At 45.7% G+C, this 25,304-nt stretch overlaps 1 protein-coding gene across 4 annotated transcripts in view; it reads left to right on the plus strand.

The window, feature by feature from the left end:
• LOC139351045 (actin-binding protein WASF3) overlaps positions 1-24,514 on the plus strand; it is a 36,013-nt gene extending 11,499 nt beyond the window's left edge. The window contains exons 2-11 of one of the 4 annotated variants that reach the window (XM_070992686.1): positions 6,897-7,038; positions 9,937-10,071; positions 14,916-15,069; positions 15,373-15,490; positions 16,583-16,651; positions 17,138-17,182; positions 18,312-18,445; positions 19,105-19,401; positions 19,957-20,372; positions 20,883-24,514. In XM_070992686.1, coding sequence (XP_070848787.1) covers positions 6,906-7,038; positions 9,937-10,071; positions 14,916-15,069; positions 15,373-15,490; positions 16,583-16,651; positions 17,138-17,182; positions 18,312-18,445; positions 19,105-19,401; positions 19,957-20,372; positions 20,883-21,040 — 1,659 coding nt within the window. In that variant the 5' untranslated portion in view covers positions 6,897-6,905 and the 3' untranslated portion in view covers positions 21,041-24,514. Of the gene's footprint in view, positions 1-6,893; positions 7,039-9,936; positions 10,072-14,915; positions 15,070-15,372; positions 15,491-16,582; positions 16,652-17,137; positions 17,183-18,311; positions 18,446-19,104; positions 19,402-19,956; positions 20,373-20,882 lie in introns of all 4 variants that reach the window. The other 3 variants (XM_070992685.1, XM_070992688.1, XM_070992689.1) reach the window with 3 other exon arrangements.
• The last annotated feature ends 790 nt before the right edge of the window (positions 24,515-25,304 follow it).

Genomic DNA, 25,304 nt, shown 5'->3' on the forward strand with positions numbered 1-25,304 from the left:
GTTCATAAACTCAACACTCCTCCTCGCTGTGCGCACACTGCGAGCAGCTCCTTTAGCATTGTTACATTTGCTTTAATGGAAAACTGATTCTTAAGCTAACTGAGCTAGCCACCGGTGCCGACGAAAGACCAGCGCCACGTCGCTCTTCTCGGCGCTGCTTCCTCCATTTTCCTGGCTTCCTCTTGTGCGTGTGCTGCTCACTGTTTTGGTCGTTACCATTTTACGAAGTCCCGACCTCACCTGCGAGCTGTGATTGGCTGGGAGCTACACGCTAGCAGCCTTCAGGTTGCAGCCCAGAATCGTCCTGAACTGTAATAAAATGCAGGCAGAGTTCAGTCTCTGCAGGTAAAGAGACCGTCACACACTTCCTCTCATTAGTGATGATTGAGCAGATTACTTTAGATCATGCCTTTACTAGTAGATTACCGTCAGTAGATCTAATTCTGTTTGCTCGTCACTTGCAGTTAAGTGCTTTAATTAAAGGGGCCTCGCGCTGACTTTTCGCGTGAAGTTCAATTTTCTCATCACAAGGTGTATTACTCAGTGAAAACAGTTACATAATGTCCTCTGTGGCCGTTTAGGAGCTTTTCACAGCTTTAAAATAATAACTCTGATGATGTCATAGTGATGTCATCAGGGTTTAGACTGTAATGTTCAGGCAGAAAGCAGTGGGAATTTAGAGGGAAGAGGCTGTCTAATGGAAAAAAGGGTTTTCTGGTTGCATTATGGGAAATGTAGGATCCAGTGGACATTTTTGAACAACAGACTTGATTGACATAAAACTATTTTCACATTTAACTTTTTTTTGTCTGAACGTGAAAAATCTTTGACCCCTCCATGAACGCCTTTACAGAATCCACTTGATCGGCTCCGAATCTTCATCATTTCACTGCTGCCGTGCGTTGTCTTGAAAACCGAGACTGAACTAATCAGCCATGTGTTGGAAACAGTGGGAGTAGGTGTCACAGTACATCCAGCACAGCCCTCCATTAAGCCTCTGTTGTGCTGCTGTCTTTACCTCATTTACATCAACAAGAGACCCAATAACACTGTTAATTATACATTCTCCCTCCGCCGCTATTCTTAGCATCCGTAAGCTCCACTTCTTCATTCACACATGAGCTGCGCTGCTCGTGCTAATTAGCCCGCGTGTTTTACACAGTACTACAAGGGATGTATCTGGAAGTGTGTACTGGCTTGCCGAGTGTGTATGGTATCAGCGGTTTGACCGTGTGCTGTGGTTGACAGAAGTCGGTTGTTGACCCTTGTTTTGTTTCATTTCATGAGGTATAAAATTGATGCTCCCACACGGCCCAGGGGTTAAAACGCTGACCAGAAACCGAAATGTTTCCATTTTGAATCCAGCTGAGGACCATTGTTGCATCGTAATTATATTGTGAGCAGAGAAACGAAAGGTCCAGATATGACACAGGATTTAGTTGCGGTGTTTAAATAATGCAGCTTGTTTGGGACTTAAAGGCGGCTGGCGTGTAGATGTTGTCATGAAATCTTGCGTTCGGTTTGTGTGATTTTCGTGTTTTAACCACATTGAATGTTCTTCTAGGATTTAAAAGATGTAAAACTCTTAAAAAATCGACATCAGATCAGCTCTTAAGAGCAGCATACGGACTATGTCTTCATCTTCTTCCTCCTGAAAGTCGAGATTTTGTCAATCGGATCTTCAGTTTTGATCAGCCTTTCTTCCTGCCATTCAGACAAGCTACAGTGCGGCTAATCCGTTAGCTGTACCCCTTGAATATACATGCTTGCACGTAGCATGTCAGGTTAGCTTTCAGTATGCAGCAGCAGCCAGCTGTCGCATTAGAGGGAAGCTCGGTCCCTCACGCAGTATATCATCTAATTATATCATCATAAACAATCACGGCTTGTCATTCCCATTAGTTACTGTAGGAAGCTAATTAGCTGTGACTATGCAGGTCCCTCCTATGGAGCAGGACTTTGGGGGGGGAGGCTTGTTAACCTTTCTCAGGACAGACTGAGGCTCGGTGTAGCACAGCGGGAGGTGTGTGTGTTTTCATGTGGCCGAGCAGACGGAGCAGTAATAGCATTAGCTGACGCTTGCCCGACCGCCTGCGGGAATGATAAGTTTGTTTAAGGACAGTAATTAATACGGTCTCCGTCTTTATCTGTCTGTCTCTGGCAGACGGTCCTGAATATAAAGCAATGCACATGAAAAGTCAGAAATGATGAATGTGCTACAAAGTGGACCAGACTGTGAGCATGAGCCCCCTTCCTCCACAGGGAGATGTTTGGGTGCAGCAGTCAATCCAGGGGGGACGTCCTAGCACCTCCTCACAAACAGGCTGCGGTCTGCTCGGGATCAGAAGGATCAAGTCTTTAGTTAACTGTAGATACAGACGAGGGAGAAGCGCGACAAACAGCCATGACCAAGACGTGAACTTTGGATGTTTTCCCAGAGAAGCTCATTAGTCGTGTCGTGGCGTAGCCGAGCCTCCAGCGGGTGCGGAAGCGTCCCCGCGGGCGCCGCAGGAAGTCGACCCTCTGATGAAAAGCTGGATCTCAGATGCGACTGTTGTGTCTTGTCAGTTTGCAGCTTTGTCATAGTTCAGTCACGTCTCACACAGAGTTGGGAGAGTTGGAAAAACTGTCTACCTGATGAAATGCTCTAATTGGCCTGACGTTCATGTGACCTTTGAGGGAACGTGAACTTAGCATCCATTATTTTCTATGTAGGGAAACATGGAGGTCTGCTCATCCGTTAACGATGACGCTGCTGTGGTGTTAAAGACAGCGTGGAAACAAGAGTCAATCTTACCGTTTGATGTGATTTTTTAGCACCAGCTGTAGGACATCAACAGGGAAATATAAGCAACGTAATATTTTAAGATGGGAAAGTTTAAGTTGGAAACTGAACCATTATGAGGGTACACATTTTTCAGGAGCTACAGCCAGTAGTCACTTAGCTTAGCATAAAGACCAGAAACAGGGGGAACAGCTAGCCTGACCGTAAGGAAAGAAATCTGCCAACCAGAGCCTTTAAAACTCGTTTATTTCAACCATGTGACCGAAGCAGTGACCTTGTTGTGGAATCAGGTCTGGTCTATTTCCTGCAGTTTACTGACATTAGCTTGAACCATTGTGGGTTTTGCTGCATTGTACGCGCCTGTCTTTCAAGACGCTAGCAGCCAGCGGCTAACAGCCTCTGATGGGGCGACTCATGCAGCTGCAGCGTCAGCAACTTCGACCTGAACGCTGTCTCTGTTGTGTCGGGCTGCTATAAATCCTCCAGAGACCTACTTGGATTTTAAAGTTTCTGGTTTTCACTGGGACGTCCGACCTCCCCCTCCTCCCTTTACCTCACCGTTTCCTCTCCATCTTAACCTCCATCCACCCCCCCGTCGAGTTCCACTTTTGAGCAGAGTGGATTCCTCGGCGTGCTCCCATGGCTCCACGACACACTTTCCGCTTCTTCTCCTTCTTCTTGTTCATTTTCTGCCTCCCTCTCAGTCTCCTGGTACCAAAAAGTCTCAAGACTAAAGACTTCCTGTAACTTAATGATCATTTAAAATGTCAACTCAATGAAATTTACCATCATGTGATCATTTTTGATCAATCTGAGGTGATTTTAGCTGTCAATATAACTGATCAGACCACATAAGGTCAGCGTATAAATGGCCTGATCCCTCAGATAGAGGATGTTAGGGAGGACAATCTGAGGCTTGTAGTGTCTCACAGTGAAAGACAACTGATTCTGTATGTAAGACAGCAGAAAGATCATCATGTCAGTATTTCTGTCTTCGTGACACACCTGTTGTTTGAATCCCAGAGGTCTTGTGGTAATTAAAGATCTAATTTATGAGCACAATATGTTGTGCTAAATCATGTTCTTGATTTAATCCATCCATCCATCCATTATCTATACCGCCTATCCCTTTCGGGGTTACGGGGGGCTGGAGCCTATCCCAGCTACAATGGGCAAGAGGCGGGGTACACCCTGAGCCGGTCGCCAGCCGATTGCAGGGCCACATACAAAGACAGACAAACACTCACACTCACACTCACACCTACGGACAATTTAGAGTCATCAATTAACCTAATGCGCATGTTTTTGGTCTGTGGGAGGAAGCCGGAGTACCCGGAGAGAACCCACGCATGCACGGGAAGAACATGCAAGCTTCACACAGAAAGGCCCCGCCTGACCCGGGGTTCGAACCGGCTGTGAGGCACGCGCACTACCTGCTGCGCCACCGTGCAGCCCTCTTGATTTAATCATTTGATTTAATAGCATGTTGGATCAGCAAACCCCCAAAATCCAACACATTCGCGTAAGTTTGAGGACGTTTGAAGCCCTCCAGAACCTTGAACACCTTCCACCATCATCGTCCTTTTTAGCTCCATCATCACGTAAAATATCTTTTCAGGGATCTTGAGGAAACAACATTTTGTTTAACAACTAAAAGCAGAAGTATATTTAAATATCTGAGTCCAAAATTAGAAAACAAACCATATTAGATCAAAGTGATGCACAGTGAGTGTGGAGGTAAACGCACGACAGGACTAATGCCTTAAAGGTGATAAATTATGCTAAATCTAGAGCACAAATGATTAATTTGAGCACAAATTCTGTGAGTTTTTGTTGGTTTTTTTCTTCTTTACGCCTCCAGACTGGAAATCGGTCCCTGGTCGCTCGTACCCAATCTCCTCATCACGTCTTGGAGGTTACAAAAGACTGACAGCTGATATTGATCGGGGTACAAATTGAAGCCTGACGTGTCTCAGCCAAGTCTCAGTCTGGCATCGTGGCCCCGTGGAAAGACTGCAAATAAGTGGTCCTGAAATAACTATGGCTCTGTTTTTATATTAAAAGACGAGTAAGAAACGTATCAGACTGTAAACCTGCGTTTGATGTCCTGCAGGGACCATGAAGGCGTTTCCTTTTCCGACTCGGTCGGCATCACTTTGCCCTGCAGCTGACCTGAAAGGGTTTGTGTGAGCAGAGTAAGAGCCTGAGGTCAATAAGAAGTCGGTGCTATGTGTGTCAGAGGGGGGGGTCCGCATCATTTCATGCATGTAAACCAACATCATGAGCATCTCCTCCACGCCGTCCCACCGCTATCCTGCGCTGAGCAAAAACTCACGCTCAGATCAGCGCAGAGACGGGGGATACCCACTCTGTCGGACACAGGGGAGTCAGAGGAAGAGATACTCACCCTTACTCACTTATTAATGAAACCAGAAGATCTGGAGCGAGAAAAAACGGCGGAAAGCGAGAAAAATGTGGGGAGGGGCCGAACAGATGAGACAAATAAGAGACGAAGAGCTGCCGTTGAGGCGATGGGGGAGGAAGAGGAGGAGTGTTTATGTATTATTGAACAGCCCTGGTGTTAGATTATTTACCACAGCTGGGGGGGGGGGGGGGGGGGTATTGGCACACACACGTGCACACACACACACGGCGAGACGCGATCACACTCTTGAGACAAGTCGGCGCAATCTGAGGTGGTTTGTGTAATTGAATGTCAGGAGCCGTCAGAGGGAGGAAGAGCGGGAGGGAGAGACGTAAAGAGGACAAAGCAGTCACTTTTTATTAACGTGGGCACGCCTGGACAAACAAACAAAGGCGCACGTGAAGGCGTCTGACGAGTGTGTTGATTTAGGATTGGCGCTGCAGCGTTAGCACGTCCCGCCGCTCACACTGAACACACGCTCTGCTGTGTTTTTGTTTACCGCCGTTGTCTCGGCTTCGTCCGTCTCATCATGGAAATGTTAATTGTGCATCAGAGCCGTCGGAGAGACTGTGAGAATGACACGTTTCCAGAGCGCTGACCTGGGAACACACACACACACACACACACACACACACACACACCTCCCACGTGCACATATGCACACAGTTAGAGCGCACAAACACACTAAGAAGTCACACATATTTTAATTCTGAGACACACGTGCCGCACACGCACAAAACCACGTCCCAAAAATAACAAGCGTGTCCCACATAGAGAGTTCACTCCAAACCGAGAGGAGCCGAGCAGCTTCCCCTCACGTGTTCGCTCGCTTTCATCCTCTTCCTCGCTCTTTCTCTCTCTGACATGTTAATGCTGCATTTAACGCCGAATCTACGTTCACTTCCTGTTTCTAATTTGATCATTGCTCTCCACAAATTGCATAACTGTTGGAAACGCTGTCAGAAATCCCTTAAAGTAATCCGCAGCAACCTCAGAATTGGACATTTCAGCCCAAGAAGTGCCTGAAGGCTGCAGACTTAAACCCAGAAGTTGCACTCTGTAACCTAAAAATTGCACATTTCAACCTATAAGTTGCACAATTTAACCCGAGTGTTGCACAGTTCAGTTAGCTTGCTTGCTTATCTCTTGGCAGAATACACTTGTACAGTTTGAGCAGATGCTTTTTGTGTTGCAGAAGCAGCTACATGCTCGGTGTTTAACTGCTGTTATGAGAGCTAAAAGTGGCTAAAAAGCTCCGTAGAGCTGCAGACGTCGGTGCTGATTCCCTCTCTCGTCGTCTAACTCCTCACATTTTCTCTCTTTGTCTCCCCCTCTGCGTCCCTCGTGGTCTCTCTGGCCACAGTTGTGCCTCGTTAGCACCGTTTAGAAACTTCTTTCTGGCTCATTTGCCTCTTGGCTCGTCGCAGCCGCGCTGACATTAAGCAGCGCGATGAGCGACGGCGCCCCGCGGCGGACATGACACCTCCGTCTCCATCAGGGCTCGCAGCTGAGCGCCAATTTTCCTCGGCTTCCTTCTTTTCTTTCTGTCTGTGCGGGAGCTGTAATGTTGTCAGTGTGCTTATTTTTCCTGCAGGGAGTTTAAATAAAGGGACGGCACAGGTAGCAGCGATGGACGCCCGAGTCTCACCGTAAACCAATCATCTGTCCTCTCTCTTTGTCCAGCAGTAGACCAGCATGCCGTTAGTGAAGAGGAACATTGAGCCCAGGCACTTGTGCCGCGGGGCGTTGCCAGATGGGGTGACCAGCGAGCTGGAGTGTGTCACCAACAGCACCCTGGCAGCCATCATCAAACAGCTGGGCAGTCTGAGTGAGTATCCCTGTGGTTCAGTGGTGTTTTTGCAGTTCAGGAGTTAAAATCATATCAAATTAATGAATTTAGACGTTTTGTTGCTTGTCCGCACGTCTTGAGTAATTTTAGCTGACATGAGGCCAAAGCTCAAAGACTAAAACTGCTAAATTTCGCTGCGACTTCAGTGATTTGTTGATTTGCTCGCGGCATGAAATAAATTCACACAAATTTGCTGCATTGAGTTCAACTTTGGTGAATTTTGATCATCCTGACAGTGCTGAACTTTAAATGGGACGGAGCGAAAATAGAAGAAGCTATCGTAACTTATTAGCTGTTTGACCTTCTCCACACAAAAGAGCAACGGTTCACAGACAGTTTTGAGACAAGAGTCAATAGTATGAAGTGGTATGATAGTTGGAAGTTTGCTAACTGACCATTAGCAACCATGTTAGCTTAGAGAGCGTTACTTCCTTCTCCAGCTTCTGGGAGCGTCTGGGGCTGACTCGCGCAAACCTGGCTGGTTAGTTAGCCATTGGCTTGCCAGCTAAAGCAGTTCACCCACTAGAACGACAAGTACAGCCATGCTAATGGTTATCAGGTCTAGCACAGTGGCGCTTTGAGCTAAATGCTAATGAGCTCACAATGACAGTGTAGCATTTTGATGATCGGCACATATTGTTTACAGTGTTCACCATCGTAGTTTAGCATGTTAGCATGCTAATGCTTTCTTCCAACTGGCTAACGCTGTCATCCCTAGAAATGTTCCACTAGCATGCCTAAAGAGACACATGCAGCTGGGGGGCAGGATTGTCACATCTATCTGCACACTCGATTGAACTGGGAAGGAGACGGAGACTCCTACAAAGTTTCCAGTCACACTGCACCCTCCAAATTTGTCATGAGCAGTCAGATCCAGAGGTGTCATCCTCAGCATTTTAAGAGCAATCTCACCCAAAACTAATGAATTCAGAGCGACGTTCTTGGTAACAGTTCATGGAGATGTACTTTAAGTGCTAACATGGCCGTGTCTGATGCTAACTATACGTATTTCTGTATTGTGCAGGGCAGTGAGGGCAGCTGTCGCGGTGTTTGAAGTAAATTTCAAACAGCCCATTAAAAAAAAAGGTGGATCCAAGGTGGATTTTTATGAAATCCAATAACACATATTAACACACTGCCAAAATGCTCACTGTGACTCAGCCATTAAGGTTGACCTACAGTAAAAACACAGCCTGATGAGTCATTACAGCCATTATTAACCTCTCCTGGATTTTTTCACCCTGAACAACTCGCAGATGCAGATATTCACAGCTGAAGCCGCTGCCTTTTCGGCGGGGTTGCGCAGCACGAACCCATGACAGAAAAGAGATAATTCAGCGGAAACGTGGAGGGTTTAAATTTAATTAGCAGCCATAGTCCAAATGAAATTCAGCGACGGCTTGCCTCTGCTCCATCTGTCACGTGGTGGGCTGACAGCGGACACGAAGGACATCTCTGCACATCTGATTTGGTTTAGAGGTGACGGCGTTATTGAGGAAGGCTGCGCTTCCACATCTCAGTAAATACATTTAAATATTTGCACCTCTGTGTCTGCCTCTGCAGACAGAAAGGCCTTTTAAGCATTCGGCCCGACAGGTGCACAGCAGGAGGCAGCCTGTCCTGCTGAGCCAGACGAAGGGAGGAGGAAGAGGAGGAAGTGTCGGCTGACCTCCTTCCCTGTGAATTTCTCTTCTCATCCATCTCCTGTTTTATTCGCCTATTTTGGGATTTTTTTCCCCCTTTTTCATTTGGCCCGTATCACACTGAGAGATGTCGAAGTCCTGTTAATTTGTGTTTCCCGCAGACTTTTACGCCTGCTGCCCAAGATAACAACTTCCTGCGTTATTCCCAAATAAAATGACCATTATTTCTTCATCGCTCACACTGTTATTGTGCAGTGTTTCTCTTCTAAAGTACAAACCTGAATATGGCTGCAGGCGCAAACACACAGTCTGATTTGTTGTCCACCGTGCAGCTCCGCTGAAGCAGCTGTTTAAGGTCGCCTCACCCCGTGGCGAGGAAGGTCGCTATTTTGACCCATTCCTCCACGCTGCTGCGCTTCACTTTGGTTGCACGGTGTGAAATATGGACGTAGTCTCTCTGACATCACCTGTAGGTTCACGAAGAGCCGTTGTGAATCAAAAATGGGCAGAGAGGTGAAGCGTGGGTGGAGATATTACTGCTGTGAAGTTTGGTATTTTAATATGGGGGTCTATGGGGATTGACTTGCTTTTGGAGCCAGCTGATTTAAACTGTGCTGACTGGACGCTTCAATAATTAACTTTTCAATTAATAAATGACAAAACAGAGTAAATTTTTAAGTTCTGTCCAGTGTTTTTGACCACGACAGGCACTATTTTTGGATCGTTGGCTGTTCTGCTCTCCTAGCATTTGCCATGGATGCAAGCATGCAGGTGATGCAGAACTCATTTGTGCCAACCAATCAGGGGAAAGGATGCTGCTACCAGCTCCTTAAATGTGCTTTTCTTTGTTAAACATCACTTTGAATGAAGTATTTTAGCTCAAAATGAGTCATTTAAGTACGTCACCTTGGCCTCCGGGAAGGTGCGATGAATAGTTTCCACTGTTTTAGATCAATGGAGAAGAAGTCAGATGATTCATTGATTATGAAAGCAGCCAATAGTTGTAGCCCCTGATGACTGTGTTTGTTTACAGGAAAGTGCTGCAGGTCATGTGAGCAGACAGATTGTTTAACACTAAACTAAAATGTCGTTTTCTCTGCTGTTTTAACTCTGTGAATGATGAAGATCAGAGACATGAAGCAGGGCTCAGCTGGCCAACGTGAATGCACTTTTCCTGGGAAGAAAGAATATGATTAAAACCCAACCGTGCGCGTGTCTCTCTCTGTCCGTCCAGGTCGCCACGCAGAGGACATCTTCGGGGAGCTGTTTAACGAAGCCAACAGCTTCTACCTGAGGATGAGCAGCCTGCAGGAGAGGGTCGACCAGCTGGCCGTGAAAGTCACCCAGCTCGACTCCACCGTGGAGGAAGGTAGGGACGGGGTGATGATCGGCCATGTCTGACCGTGGAGGGGGTCGGTCCTCACAAGTGGCCGTAAAAACAGAGGACAGTTTCATGAAGTGTTCCTTCAACACACTGCAGACGGATTTATGGGAAAATCCAGCTGCTCTGTTTACGCCGTTATCTTTGTTTATATGAGGCGACATTTCGTGTGTGTGTGTGTGTGTGTGTGTGTGTGTGTGTGTGTGTGTGTGTGTGTGTGTGTGTGTGTGTGTGTGTGTGTGTGTGTGTGTGTGGGAGTCAGAATCATTTTCTCCATCATTAAGTTGTTCACTAACACTGAAGGTCAATTCTGTTAATGCAGTAATTGATAGGCATTCACACACACACACACACACTGACTCACACACACACACAGTCAGGCTTACGAGACGATTTCAGAGCTGACTATGGTGGCCCCGGAGGCTCAGACTGAACTTTAACGTGAAATGTGAGAAACCTTGAATCTGCTGCTCTTCTCCTTATTTCTCTTTTTTTCATTCTGTCTTTTCTCTTCCCTCCTCCCCCTTTCTCCTCTTTCCTCCCTGCCTTCCTCATTTGCTCCCTGCTTCCCTCCTTCTCCTCCTTCCATCGCTCTCTCTGACTTTCCTTCTTTTATTTCCTCACCCCTCTTCTTTTTCTCCCTCCCCCGGGTCCCCATTCTTCACCACACTTTCACCCCTTGTATTTCCTCTTCCCTCCATTCCTCCTTCTTATTTTCCTCCCTTCTCTCTGTTCTTCCTCTTCTTTCCTCTCTTCTCTCCTTCCATTTCTCCTCTCTCCTTCCTCTGCCTCTTCTTCTCTCCTTTCTTCCTGTTATTTCTTTTCCCCTTTTATTTCCTTCCTTTTTTCTTCTTCCATTGCCCTCTCTCTCTTTTATCTTCTTCATTTCTCTCCTCCATCCCACCATCCCTCCCTCCTCTTTTCATTTCCCCATCCTCTCCATCCTCTTGACTGTTTCATTTCTCCTTTTTTTCCCTTTTTTATTATTTCTGTATCACCCTTCTTTTCACCCACCCTCAATATCTTTTTCTCCCCCTTTCCCTCAGCTTCCTTCCTCCTTTCTCTATTTCCTCCCACTTTTGTTTCTTTTCCTTTATTTTTCCCTCCCTGTTTTTCTCTCTCGCCATCTGTTTCTCTCTCTCTCTCTCTCTCTCTCTCTCTCCCTCCCTCTCCCCCTCCCTCCCTCCCTCCCCCCTCTCTCTCCCTGCTGATACTGCATAGTCATTCTGCAGCACGGCGGCCTCAGACAGAGCGTCAGATAGAGCAGCACAGACTGGGATGAAAAGGAAAAGCTCAGCAGTCCTCTGTCTTATCCTCCCCTCCTCTCTTCCTCTGCTCCTCCACCTCCCTCGCTCACACTCTTTCATCTCCTCTCTCCTCCTCTGTCCAGCTCCATGCCTCTTCCTCCTACGCCCAAGCAGCCTCGTCTGTTATTCATTTCCTAGCAGACATTCACTCTGTCGAATGTGTCGAATGGTACTCGTCTTTCTCTCGCTTCTCAGTCGCATCTTCTTCTCTCTTTGTCCTCGTCCCTCACTCCTGCCTCCTCTTTCCTCCCTTTTTCTCTCTTTCACTGTCTCCAAACTGGCAGGGAAGCGACACAGTATGAATGTTTTATGAAAGGAAAGAAGGAAGGAAAGAAGGGACAATTAAAGGAAGAAGAAAGGAGGAAAGGAAGGGACAATTAAAGCTAGAAAAAATGGTGAAAGGAAGGAAGGGGAAATTAAAGGAAGAAGAAAGGAGGAGACAAGTAGAGGAGGAGAAAGGAAGAAGAGAGGGAAAATTAATGGAAAAAGGAAGGAAGGTAGGGACAATTAAATGAGGAGAAAAGAAGAGAAGGAAGAAAAAAGGAAGGAAGGATGGAAGAAAGGGACAGTTAAAGGAAGAAGAAAGAAAGGAAGGGGAAATTGAAGGAAGAAGAAAGGAGGACACAAGTAGAGGAGGAGAAAGGAAGAAGGGAGGGAAAATTAATGGAAAATGGAAGGAAGGAAGGAAGGAAGGAAGGAAGGAAGGAAGGAAGGAAGGAAGGAAGGAAGGAAGGAAGGGACAATTAATGGAGGAGAAAGGAAGAAACTTTTGAAGGAAGAAAAAAGGAAGGATGGAAGAAAGGGACAGTTAAAGGAAGAAGAAAGAAAGGAAGGGGAAATTGAAGGAAGAAGAAAGGAGGGGACAATTAAAGGAGGAGAAAGGAAGAAGGGAGGGAAAATTAATTGAAGAAGGAAGGAAGGAAGGAAGGAAGGAAGGAAGGAAGGAAGGAAGGAAGGAATGGACAGTTAAAGGAGGAGAAAGGAAGAGACTTTTGAAGGAAGAAAAAAGGAAGGAAGGGTGGAAGAATGGGACAGTTAAAGGAAAAGGAAAGGAAGAGACAAAGGAAGAAGGAGGAAGGAAGTGAGGAGGGAAGAAATTAAGGAAGGAACAAAGGAAGGGAGTGACATTGAAAAGAAAAGGGAGAGAAGAAGAAGTGAAGGAACTGGGGGACAATGAAAGGACAAATAAAACAGAGAAGGGAAGGAAGGAGGAAATGAAAGAAGGAACAGAGGAATAGCTAAAGGAAGAAGGAGGACGAGTCGAGCCGGGAAAATGAAATTGAATCTAGATATTTAAAAAAACTAAAACTTGATCCCAATAATGTTGAAACAAACTCATTTTCCTGAGAAACGAGTTGAAATTTCAGCGATTTTTATCAGCAGTTATTGCAAAATGTTACATCAAAGAAATAAAAACACGCATTTTGCTTCAGTCTGCAGTGAAATATATGAAATACATAGAAAACCATTGTTCTCAGTTTGAGCCCATTTGACACGAATGGTTCAGGGAAATCAAAGACTTCCAAATTAAACCGTAATTAGGTTTATATTCAAGTATTCTACATTTCCGGAGCCTCAGCAGCAAAAACTTCTCTCATTAGCTGCTGAGTTTAGTCTCTGACCTGCTGCTAAAAGATAGAAACTTTAAAGATATGAGTTCGTGTGAACGTGAGGCCCGACAGAAAGGAGTAAATGTGGGAGTCAGACCTCTGCAGGTCCCATAATCTGCTTTAATCTGAAGAATTATCTGTAATCGACGTATTTGTGTGCATGCAAATGTGCAGACAGGAGTGTTAAAGTCAGACACACAAGAGTTTTAGGAGATGGAGAGATCAGAGTGTGTGTATGGTTAGAGGGAGAGAGGGAGCTGGAAACGAGTGTGTGCGCGTGTGTGTGCGTGTGTGTGTGTGTGTGTTAAAAAGCGAGAGGGAAAGCTCGAGGTCTCTTTGAAGACACGTCTGAATGAAAGTTGCATTAGCTGCTAGTTTTGTGGATTATTCATTTGGCCGCAGGGACCGAAGCTTAGGAAGGCATGATCAAACAGTGAGCAGACAGGAGGGCGCAGAGTCTGCACACACACACACACACACACACACACACACACACACGCACACACACACACACACACACACGGATCAAACGGCCAGTCGCTCGGCAGTTTTTGAGGAATAAGTCTTTGCAGTCAGAGGTTAAACCTAACACACTCTGCTGATGACTTACACACACACACACACACACACACACACACACACTCCCTGCTGGTGACTTACACACATGCACACACACGCACACACGCTGCATCATATGCAGCTCAGTCAAGTAAATCACTCCCAGGAACATATGTCGCATTAACACGGTCTAAACCTTATTATATACTGGCCTGATGTATACTGAACCTGTGTGTCTGTGCGTGCGTGCGTGCGTGCGTGCGTGTCTTTAGCCATCTGGTAGATCGTGGATAGCATTGCAGTACTGTAGCGTTAAACCTCCTCTGGGGTTAAGGGATTGACACACATGCTTTGATACTTTGTCTGTCTCTCACTCTCCCTTTCTCACACACACAGATTTTAGCTGTATTGGTCATGCACACACACACCACTCATGACTGCTGCAGTGTGTGTGTGTGTGTGTGTGTGTGTGTGTGTGTGTGTGTGTGTGTGTGTGTGTGTGTGTGTCTGTGTTTGTTAAACTGGTGCAACAAGCTCTAAATCTAATCTGTCCCTGTTGTCCTATTATCACCTTCTGTGAGTGTGTGCGTGTTTGCATATGTGCAGCGTGTGTGTGAGTGTTTGCATATGTACAGGGTGTGTGTGTGTGTGTGTGTGTGTGTGTGTGATGCGAGCACAGTCTCATGTGTTCGTCTACATGCATGTGACGTGTTTCTTATTGGACGGACTTACAGGCTCAGTATTTCATCTCCTGTGTTTCTGCTCCTCTAAGCATTTTCTTACACTCCCAGAATGCCTTTCAACCATCCATAAACCCATAAATCTCAGCGTCCAAACCGCAGGGACCCCCGTGACATGGAGGGTCTGGAAAAGCCCTTTTTGTTCTCCGTCGCTCTATCTGCTGAATCTGATTTCCTACCTTTTGTATTTGACGACAGAACAGTGTATGCTGACTTTATTGCACGGGGAGACCGAGGCAGATTAATAATGCAGGAAGATTTTAGATATTTTATCAGGCTGCAGTGACACGAGAACTGTTTCCCACACTGCAAATACAATGAAAAATCAATGAAAACACATCTTCTTGTGTTTTTACTGTAAAAAAAATGTGTCCATAATGTTATTAAAGACAAATCCAGACTCTCAAATTCACCCACTGGAGCTGAATCTGCAGTTATCCTTGACTATTTCATCAACGCTGAAGCTGAATCTGGTGGCCCAAAACTTTGAATTTAAGCCGTTGTGTCCTCATTGATCGACAGGGTTACAAGACCTCATTCGTTCCCACACATCTGGACTTCACTCAGCGGCGTAAACTTTGCAGGACACCTTCAGTACTGTCCGTCTCTCCCTCCAGTCTCTCTGCAGGACATCAACATGAGGAAGGCCTTCAAGAGCAGCACCATCCAGGACCAGCAGGTAGTGTCGAGGACCTCCGTCCCCAACCCCGTGGTGGAGATGTACCACCGCTGCGACAAACCTCCTCCGCTCAACATTCTCAGCCCCTACAGGTCAGCAGCTCAGCCCGACTGCAGTGCGCCGGCAGTTCAGGACAGTTACACTATGTTTTCGTCAGTTTCTTCCAAACCCTGTGCTTAAAGTCACACTGAGGAGCCACCAGGCCAGTTTTTGCAGCACATATGATGAATGCAAGAGAGCAGGAAGAGCAGCTTTCAGAGAAGAGTTAACCAGAAATGACCCATGGCCTCAGCCGATAAAGAGATCAGCCAATCACTTTAACTTGCACCTGTTTGGATCGTTATTGGAAGATCGTAACTGTTGTTTCGTCTCGGTTGATTTCCGCCTCCCCGCAGGGACGACAAGAAGGACGCGCTGAAGTTCTACACCGACCCCTCGTACTTCTTCAACCTGTGGAAGGAGAAGATGCTGCAGGCCACCGAGGACAAACGCAAGGAGAAGAGACGGCAGAAGGTACGGCCGAGCGCGTGTGTCGGCGTGTGCGGGTGGAGTTCGTTTGTGTGCAGGTGTGTGTTTGTGTGCACCTACGCCCTGAGCTGGATGTGCGTGAGTTTGACAGAACAGTAAAATAAAATTCATCTTCTGCTTTAATTTGCCGATCTGTTGTTTCCTGCCTCGACGTGTCTTTCGTTAATGCTCTTACTTCATTTTCTGCTTTCCTCTCTTACTGTACTCTCCATTTAGCTTTGCTTTGTTGCCTAATTGGTTATTGATACAGCAGCAGTTGAGCAGGCTCATTATCCGCAGACAAATAAACGGCCTGAGGGGAATACGTCTTTTAACAATAAATGAAATGAGCCGTGAGTAATAATGAGCATATTTAGACCGAGATGTGCTGCAGCTCCCACTCTGTTATATTACAGCTGCAGTTCAGTCTCAGTAAGATACAAGCAGCGAAGCTCAGCAAGATGAGCGAAACATAGACCTGCCATGAAATGCAAATGAAATGTCTACATGCAAGTCTGGTGTTGTTTAGATTGTGAACCTGCTGATTAATTCACTATCTTAATATTAGGTGTTCAAATCAGATTTTTGAATATGAAAACCTTTATTGAACGACAGTGACTAAGGCCCTGGACCGCAAAGCAACAGTTTTGCATCTAGATTTAAACCCAATCCAGTGTTTTCTGAGTCAGATAAGGTTTGAATGCGTTTGATTGACAGTCGCCAACAACCCCACATCCGTCATCGGCCGATCGGTGTTCCCCTCGGACTCGCAGTCAGTCTGAAAAGCTCCTCTCCTCCACCCTGAACCGCTGCTGCTGTACGCCTTTGCTGCACTTTGTCGATATTTCTGTTCGATTTGACGCTGCTCACATTTTTTTGCCGTTCCCTCCCTTCAAACTGGAGACTTGGCAGAATAAAACCCCTTCAAGCTCACCTGCAGGATTTTTCACCCTCCTCTTACCTCACCTTCCAATGCACACACCCCACCCTTCTTCCTCCTCCTCCTCCTCCTCCTCCTCCTCCTCCTCCTCCTCCTCCTCCTCCTCCTCCTCTGCTCAGTCTAACGCACCAGCTTGTCTTTCTCCCATGTTTCCATAGGGCTGTCCGGCCCACCCTGACAGGCCCCACTCCAGACAGGCCCCACCCAGGAGCCCCCTGTCCATCTCTGTAAGACAACCCCCGACCCCTAACCTGCCCTCTCTTGCCCCCCACTTCACCCCTGCACACCCCACTAACACAGAACACACACTCACCCATTATAGAGGATGTACGACCTCAGGTAAGACACACAGACACACACAGGGAAGCACACACAACATATTAAAAGACACACACACACACACACCTCCCCTTCTGTTTGTGTATGTGTGTGTCACGTTCGCTTGCCACCTCACCCTCTCTCTAACCCTCTGTGTTTGGTTTGGTTCGGTTCCCGCCTCCTGTTTTTTTGGCTCTGTTGGCCATAGTGTGTGTCGGTGTGTCTAATAGCGACTGGTGTGTTTGTGTGTGTTGGCTCAGTGTGAATTTACCCCATGGTGGAGGAGCTGGTGGTGGGGGTCCTGTTCTCTTCCTCTGCCCCTGAGAAATCAATAACCAATGGCTAACTTTGTCTCCACTCTTCTGTCTACCTTTCTGCGTCTGTCTCTGTTCCAGGAGCAGCAGAGGCAGGTGGAGGACCCGGGCAGAGAGGTGAAGAAGGTCAGTCCCCACATGTCACTATCAGCTGTTTCATTTCAACACCACCTCGTCGACACCCCCTGAAACTAGCTTGAAATTAGCATCGCTGTGATTATACACTCACATGGACAAAGTGAATCCATCCAGGTCTCATTTAATTTGATTTCGGTGAGCTAATTTGCTTTGTTGGCAGACAGGAAACTGCCCTGGCGGTGCTAACCTTTGAGGGGACGGCGAGCCAGAGAGGCCACACAGAGGAAGCTAGCGTATTAGCTTTGTTGCGCTCCCTTTTATATGTATACTGTGACATCTGCCTCTGCATGAAGTACTCCACAAAGGAAGAGTTGATGATGCAAATATTTATACGTGTTAACTGATTGTTGAGCTAGCTAGCATGCTAACAGGCAGATAGCAAGCTTGGCTGGCAATCCATTTTCTGGCTAGCGCTAGCATTTTGCAAGTTGGTTTTGCCACAAGAAGTCGCTCCATCACCAAGCTTCCAGCACCACCTGGTTCACGACGACGTACGAATGAACGTTGTAACTCCAGTTTCATGTCCGCATGGAGCTTTTCCAGCAATTAAAGTTTTCTTGTGTCCCATGAAAGACAGTTTTCAAACTATGACAGATTTTAAACCAGTTTTTATGCTTATTGAAGCTCATTTTGTTGTACACCAAATGTCAGACACCCAGTCTTACTTGTGTTTCATTCATCACTGCTGTGCACACGGTGCTACACATTAGCTAATGGCTGAATTGAATGGATCATAAAGGTGCTTCAGAATATATGAGATGCAGATACTAAACCCACAGTGAACTCGTTGAACTCAGCTTTTTATGAATAAAATTGAAGAGCAGAGACCGTTGCCAGCATTGAGAACACTTAATCACTCTAAAACCACCTTCAATAAAAGTACATTACAGCAATCTACTTAAGCAAAGACGGTGAGATACGCTCCAGTGCCTGTTAGCACTGTCTCTGATGGGATGTTAGAGGTACAGCTGTGCGAATCCCTCAGACCACAGCATGTGAACCCTGAGGTAGCGTGACGCGCTACAGAAACCCTTTCAGCAGATGTGGTCCTTTCAGTCTGAACTTAAACAACGCCGTCACTTACATTATTCACCTTCCCGCTGTTGTTCCTTTAAAGGTGCGTAAGGCTCGCAACCGGCGCCAGGAGTGGAACGTCCTGGCCTACGACAAAGAGTTCAGACCAGACGCGAGGCTCACCCCCTCCCCTTACCATGGCATGTCCTCAGAAGGCTCCCTGTCCCCTGATAGCAGGTAAACACACACACACTCAAGCTGTCCCCATATGTGTGAGGTTTCCCTCGAGGGTCCTGTTGCCTCATCACAGTCTAGCCTGACAACATAGACCCGCTCGTATGTTGAGCTGTCTCTCCAGGGACCGAGGACAACAACAGTTGATGTAAGCGGTTTACGGGGACACATGCACACACACACAAACTCGTGGTCTAGACTTTTAGGATTGGTGTTTCAGGGTGACGTTTTCTGCCCCCTGGATGTCCAAAATTTGTCTGTCCTGCAAATACTATAAATGGTAATAAATAGTGTGCAGGTACCGTTACACAACCACTCACACACCTGTGAAACTGAGATAGAGATATCAGCCCACCTCCTTTATGGTTTAAAGCTCTATGCTGCCCTCTACTGGACAAGGTAATTCAGAGCATATGAGCTTATACTGTATTTTATGTGGGTTTCACAGTGTCATTTGTTCATACATTTTGATATTATGCCCAATATTATAAGGATTCTGCGATTTTCTTCTTCTTTTTTTAATTATTGTTAAATTTTAAATAAACAGAGTTGAATTGCAAAAAACAGTAAATAACAAATGTAGCAAAGTAACAAAACACATAAAGAGAAACTTGTTTTATATTTTGTATCCTGTACCCACCCACTCACATTACCCTCAACAGGTCAATGGCGTCCGACTCCTACCCGGCTAGTCCCAACCACCCCTCCACTCAGGCCCCCAGCACCGTCCACCCCACCGACCACCATGCCAGGGACCACCTCAGCGCTGCGGCCCAGACCCAGTCGCTGGATCGAGGCCTCAGGCCAGCCAACCCGCCCTCAGGAGGGCCCGCGCCTGCAGGGCGGCATGCAGCCTCCCTGGGCAGGACCCCATCAGGACACGGGGTCCAGGGTGGTGGAGATCCGACGGTCAACGGGCCGAGGCAGCAGTCGGTTAAGGAGTACCGGGCCGGGCACGGGTAGGTTTTCTACTATTTATACAAACTTTTGTGTTGATTCTGGTTAAAAAATTGCGATTGAAGAATAAAATAATGGCATGTTGAACTGTGTTTCAGGTTTACATCAACGTTTCAGTGATTTCAGTTTAGTCTTGTATTTCCCTAAAATGTCATTTGTGACGCTGAAAACTTTTCTATCTAAATTTAGAAAGGTGAGTAATGTCTCGCAGTGGTTCAGCACATTAACAGTCTCACGGCTTTTACCTTCAGACCATGATTTTTAAACTATAAAGGTCAAGTTAATGTCAACTGACTGCTGCTGTGAATGTTAAAACAGACTCATCTCACCTTTTCAAAATGTCTCTTCGTGACTTCTCCTGCACCTGACACCCATACAAACAAGTAGTGTGAGACTAATGAAATCACACATTTACCCTCAGCTCTCGACGTCAATTGTCAATTTCCAGAAAAAGGAACAAAAAGTACACAAAAAGCAAGTAAACAGACAGAGAAGTATAGACTTCATAGTTTATGAGCAACACAATCACTTTTCTTCTTTCCTCCCCCCCCCCCCAGCGGCCAGCCCTCCACCATCCCAGAATACTATATCCCACCCGCCCCTCCTCCTCCTCCCCCAACCATCCCCTCCGCCCAGACCGCCTTCGACTCCACCACGGCCCCTCCCTCTGCCGCCGCCTCCGCTGTCCCCCCCACCTCCTCTGCCCTCACCCGCCCCTACTCCCCTTCCCCTCCTCCTCCCCCGGCCAACTACGTGCCCTCCCCCGCCCACCCCCCGTCAGGCGCACCCCCTGCAGCTCCACCACCCCCTCCGCCCGGGGCACCTTCAGCCCTCCAGGCTCACCCATCGCCGCCGCACGCCGCCGTCGGCCAGTCAGCCGTGGATGCGGCGCCCGCGACGAGGAAGTCCACCATGCTGGGGATGATCCCGATGAGCGACGCCCGCTCCGACCTGCTGGCCGCCATACGTAGAGGTCAGTGTGTAATTAATGTTTTAAGAAGTCAAAGGTCAAGTTAACTTCATATTGAACAGTTAGTTATGCATCATGTTTACTGTTAAAAGTAACTATTTTTAATTAATATTTAAATAAAAAACAAAATTATTAAGTAGCCACCTGCTGCTGTTACTCAGATATATTTTAGGAGAAGCAGGATAATAAGAATTAAGTGATTAATATACAGATTATACCTTATTATTAGAAAAGTTTTACCTCCCTTCTAGTAAAAAAGTTTTAAAAAAAGATAATTAAATGACATAAGTTGGTGATCATTCTTGTAAGGTTTTACCAAAAAAAGCTGAATTTGATGTTTCATTAAAAATTCTGTCATTATAGTAATATTATAGCAATTATCAGCAATCAAAGTAAGAAATTTAAATTCTGACTGACAGCAAACATACATTACATACATACAAACATACATTGGTCACGCCCCTGCTCCCTCCTCCCATCCTCCCCCCTGCACCCTCTCGTCCCCCCCTCCAGGTATCCAGCTGAGGAAGGTGCAGGAGCAGAGGGAGCAGGAGGCGAAGAGGGAGCCCGTCGGCAACGACGTGGCCACCATCCTGTCGCGCCGCATCGCTGTGGAGTACAGCGAGTCCGACGACGACTCCGAGCTCGACGAGAACGAGTGGTCTGACTAAAAAAAACAAAAAAAAAAAAACAAGACGGGGGCTCGGTGGGTGGTGACGACTGCGAACAGGAGGGGGAGAAACGCTGAGACTCTGAGGTGGAAATGAAGGGGTTTGGTTACTTTTAATGTTCATCATTACAAATTCAGTCACACATACATTCACATGCTTACGCAGGTTGGTCATTTCAGTTTGCTCGGTTGCCCCTGATGACACCTATTCTTGTACTAAAAACCCTCGAGGTTTGTGTGTCTCACCACCCGGGGTGTGTGGCGCGATAAACACACACTCACGTTCACACCATTTCAACACCCTCCCTGGTTAGTTTTAACCACTAACACTCAGCTGTGAAAAACAAACGCACCAACCTCTCCCTCCCTACGTATTAGAGTGATAATTATCAGCAATATTACAGGCTCTCAAACTGTAGGTAGGTGGGCCCCCAGTGAGCACGGGGGGGATGTGTTTACAAAACACAATGGTATAGCACAAGAAAAACTAATTATAGTGCAATCTTAACTTATTTGCCAAATGTTGAGACAGAGTTTATGAAAACAAGTGAGGAAAATCAGGGATAAACGGCTCCTTAGAGGATAACTCCGCCTCACTGGGACGTGCCTGTTTACAAAACATGTGCACTCTCATTAATAGACCGCGCTGTCATTGTGAGGGTTTGGCTCATTGGTCACCTTAACCAACGTGAGAACCTGCGCCGAAATGAACTCCAACAGGTGCACGTGCTAGCAGATGAATAGCTAGCGTGTTGGCTAGCTGTAGCTGTAGCTGTAGCTGTAGCTTGATGTTAGCATCTGATCCGGTTGGATATTGCAAAAAGATGCATAAAATTAGACATGAAAGTCTTTGGAGCTCCTTCAGATCAAAGATTTTGTAAGTAAACTTCCCACTTAAGTTGTAGTAGACCTGTAAACAGGAAGTGAGCAAAGTTAGCCAAACAGCTAAAGACTTTTTGCAGCAGACTTCTTGATTTAGGTTCTGTTTGCAGAAATGTGTTTACAGCAAGTTTGACTTGTTGAAAATCTTCATATTTTGGATAAAAGTCTCTACAGTTGCTTAAAACTTAAGTTAATTTTGATGAAAAATCGTGTTGTGTGTTTCTGATTATGACTCAAATACAGGCCTGTTTTACTAATAATTTAAGCTAAGAGGTAACAACAATTCAAATCTTGTGTTTTTAATTTAGGCTCCTTTTGTTTTTGTCTTTAACGTTTTGTATATCGTGTTTACATTTGTATTTAATTCTTTACTTAACCAGATAGTGTCATTAAGATAGAAAAATATGTATATTAATATATCAAGAAAAACAATTACAAGTATGCTTCAGAATACACGAGTATAGTATTTTAAAACCTATAAAAGATTTTAATTTCTTTTTGGAACTCATTTTCTTTGTGAGGAGTGTTGTGCTTTCAACATGCGTGGTGAAATTAACGTCTGCTGAGTACTGGACGCACAGCAGGTGTCCACATGCGATGCTGGTTCTCTGATGGTGTTTTTGGTGAAGCCAAACTCTCATGACGTCAGCGCCGTCTTCGAGCTCGTACTTTTAACATAATGTATAAAAGCTGAAACTGTGACAAAAGACGCCACCCACCAGGTGCACGCTGGTTTGGGAAAACAAGCACCGCCAGCCTTGTTGAAGTTTGGCGGTACTCATCCTTCAGTGTCCACGTCGCGGCGTTGAACCCTGACGCGAGCGAGCTTACGCCATTTTACTTTTTGGTCTGTTGTAGTCATTCATAACACGAAGCCTAACATTTCAGCCAGTGACTGTGTGCTGTGGTATTTGGTCTTATATAAACGCTTCCACTCTTAACCACACCGGAGCCGCACTCACAAAGCTCGGCTCGCCGACCCGGGGTCAAAGGTCGTGTCCGCTCCTTCGTGCGACCCTAGGTCAGCAGAGGCTTCGTGAATGCAGCCCCTGGCCTATAAATACATAAGTGTAAGAGACTTACGACAGTAATATTCAGTATATTATCTCTTTTAGGTTTGGCTAATCCTCGGTATGAGCTGATTGGACTGTAGTGTTTTATAACGTGGTTTTTCCTTTTCCAACGTGCTGCAGTGAGTTGTTCACTTTGGGTTCTTTTAGGGTTTTCTTCTCAAGGCCAGAATCGAGGTTTCGGATAAAATAAAGAAGTTCGAGGATGATTCCTTTTTTATTTTTTTATTTTTACCTTCTTAATCAAACCTCAAACCAAAGCACCCAAATATCCCATATGAAACTGGACTCCAGCAGCATTTATTGCTAGCCGTTTGCATTTTTTTTTTTTTTTTTTCAATTTTCTGTCTAGAGCAGCGTTGGCGTTTCAACGTTCTGAAGGTCTTTCTTGGTTTTTGGCATTCTGGGTAGTGCACATTTTGGTACAGACCAATGTGAAACGTATTCGCCGATGCTGTTTAATTTTTACGTTAACTGGAGAGAATTTGACTTCCTTGTGTTGAGCATCTGAACAAAACATGCACTTAAAGTTCAGTCGCGCTGTTTTAGATTAAATGACCCGAAACTCGCTTTTAAAGTGAAAATTAGCACTTGATTAAAAAAAGCTACGATTAGCATTTCAATGTGTAGTTTCAGCCTGCGTCACAATGCTGCTGAAACATGATGTTCTTAAAAACATCAAACTTTCAACCTAGTTTGGCAAAATGTTAACCTGGATTTGACCTGCGAATCATCAATCAGCGTTTACTGGGTAATTAACCTCATTGGTGTATTTATATACCGAGTTTGACTGCATAGTCGTTGAGGCTTTTATTGTGTTGGTTTACTGCAGAAAACACCAAGATTTTGGAGGGATGGGGCTCAAACGTAGATCTTTTGTTGTATATAAATTCCACATGATAGCTGCAGAAACGGCAAAGCCAATAGCTGCACAGAATAAAAATGAATATATCTGCAGAGCGGACTGTGTGATGGGTGGATCGTCGATGTGTTCTTGGTTGTTCTCCCTGATTGTTTGGTGTAGATTTCAAGGAACTGCGGCAAAGCCTGCATTTACGGACGTTATTATTGAAGCAAAAAAAAGCACATTGAACAGGAAGAATGTGGATCTGCCGCAGGGCTGGGCTGAATTTAACTCGAAGAAAACGGCTGGAGCCATAGATACATCCAAGCACTTATCTCCAATACAAAGCTGTGGCTGTCCAAATTGGAAACTTTCCCACAGTTACCAAATCTGGGAGACAATAGACGCCCTCATATGTTGAGGCGCCAAACGGCCAAGATTTCACTTCAAGCGTACCTCGTGTATCTGTGGCTTCTGGCTTGTAAGAAAACTTCATTATGTGTTGAAAATGTGAGAAATGAATCTTGTTGTATAGACTTTTGGTAAGGCAGCCTGTAAAGTAAAATCCATTTGGGGTAATATAACATAGACAATGAAGCAAAATAAAACTGTGTTGCACACTAAAACCAACTGTTAAGCAAGTATGCATGTAACTCTAGACAATAAATGGTGAACAAAAGTGTGACCCTGTGCTTTCTTTACATCAACGCTTAATTTATTTTTAATTCTTTGTTCCTCTGTGCTGCATCGCATACTTTAGGCTGTGATGTTGATATTTGAACACCATGAATCATCATTTCTTGCTGACATTGTTGAACAAAAGCTCCTGCACACCCACTAATCTGATATACCCACTAATATAAAGACGCTGGTGGAAAATACTGAAAACATGTGATTTGAAATCTTTTGTTATTGTATTTCTTTTCAAAGCTCGGAGCTCTTAAAGCCCTAAAAACACATTTTCTTAATCAGAAATCAGCTCCGTCATTAACATGCAATAATAAAATGTCCGTGTTTGTGTTTTTGTTTATTCTCCTGAAGTGGGCGTGTTCAGTTGGGGAAAGGTGAGGTCATGTGCTTCCTTTGCACCGATTGGCAGATGACGGTTGTGGGATTGTTTGTTGCCGGGTGACTGTCAATCAAACCACACCCACAAAAGTTGGGACATTGTGTAAAACAAATAAAAACAGAATTCAGTCAAACAAACTGTGTTTACCAGCACTGACTGACACGGTGCTATCACCTGTTACCAATCAACCTGTTTACCTGTGGAATGTTCCAACCAGGTGTCTGTGGAGCGTTCCACTACTTTCCCAGTCTTTAGTGTCTCCTGTCCCAACTTGTTTGAAATGTGTCGCTACATCAGATTCAGAATAAGAATATATTTACAAAAATCAATAAAGCTGATCAGAGAGAACATTAAATATATTGTCTTTGTGCTGTTTTCAGTTGAGATTATGTCAAAAAGT

This window comes from Chaetodon trifascialis, chromosome 23 (genome assembly GCF_039877785.1).
Source record: "Chaetodon trifascialis isolate fChaTrf1 chromosome 23, fChaTrf1.hap1, whole genome shotgun sequence".
In the NCBI taxonomy this organism is placed as follows: domain Eukaryota; kingdom Metazoa; phylum Chordata; class Actinopteri; order Chaetodontiformes; family Chaetodontidae; genus Chaetodon; species Chaetodon trifascialis.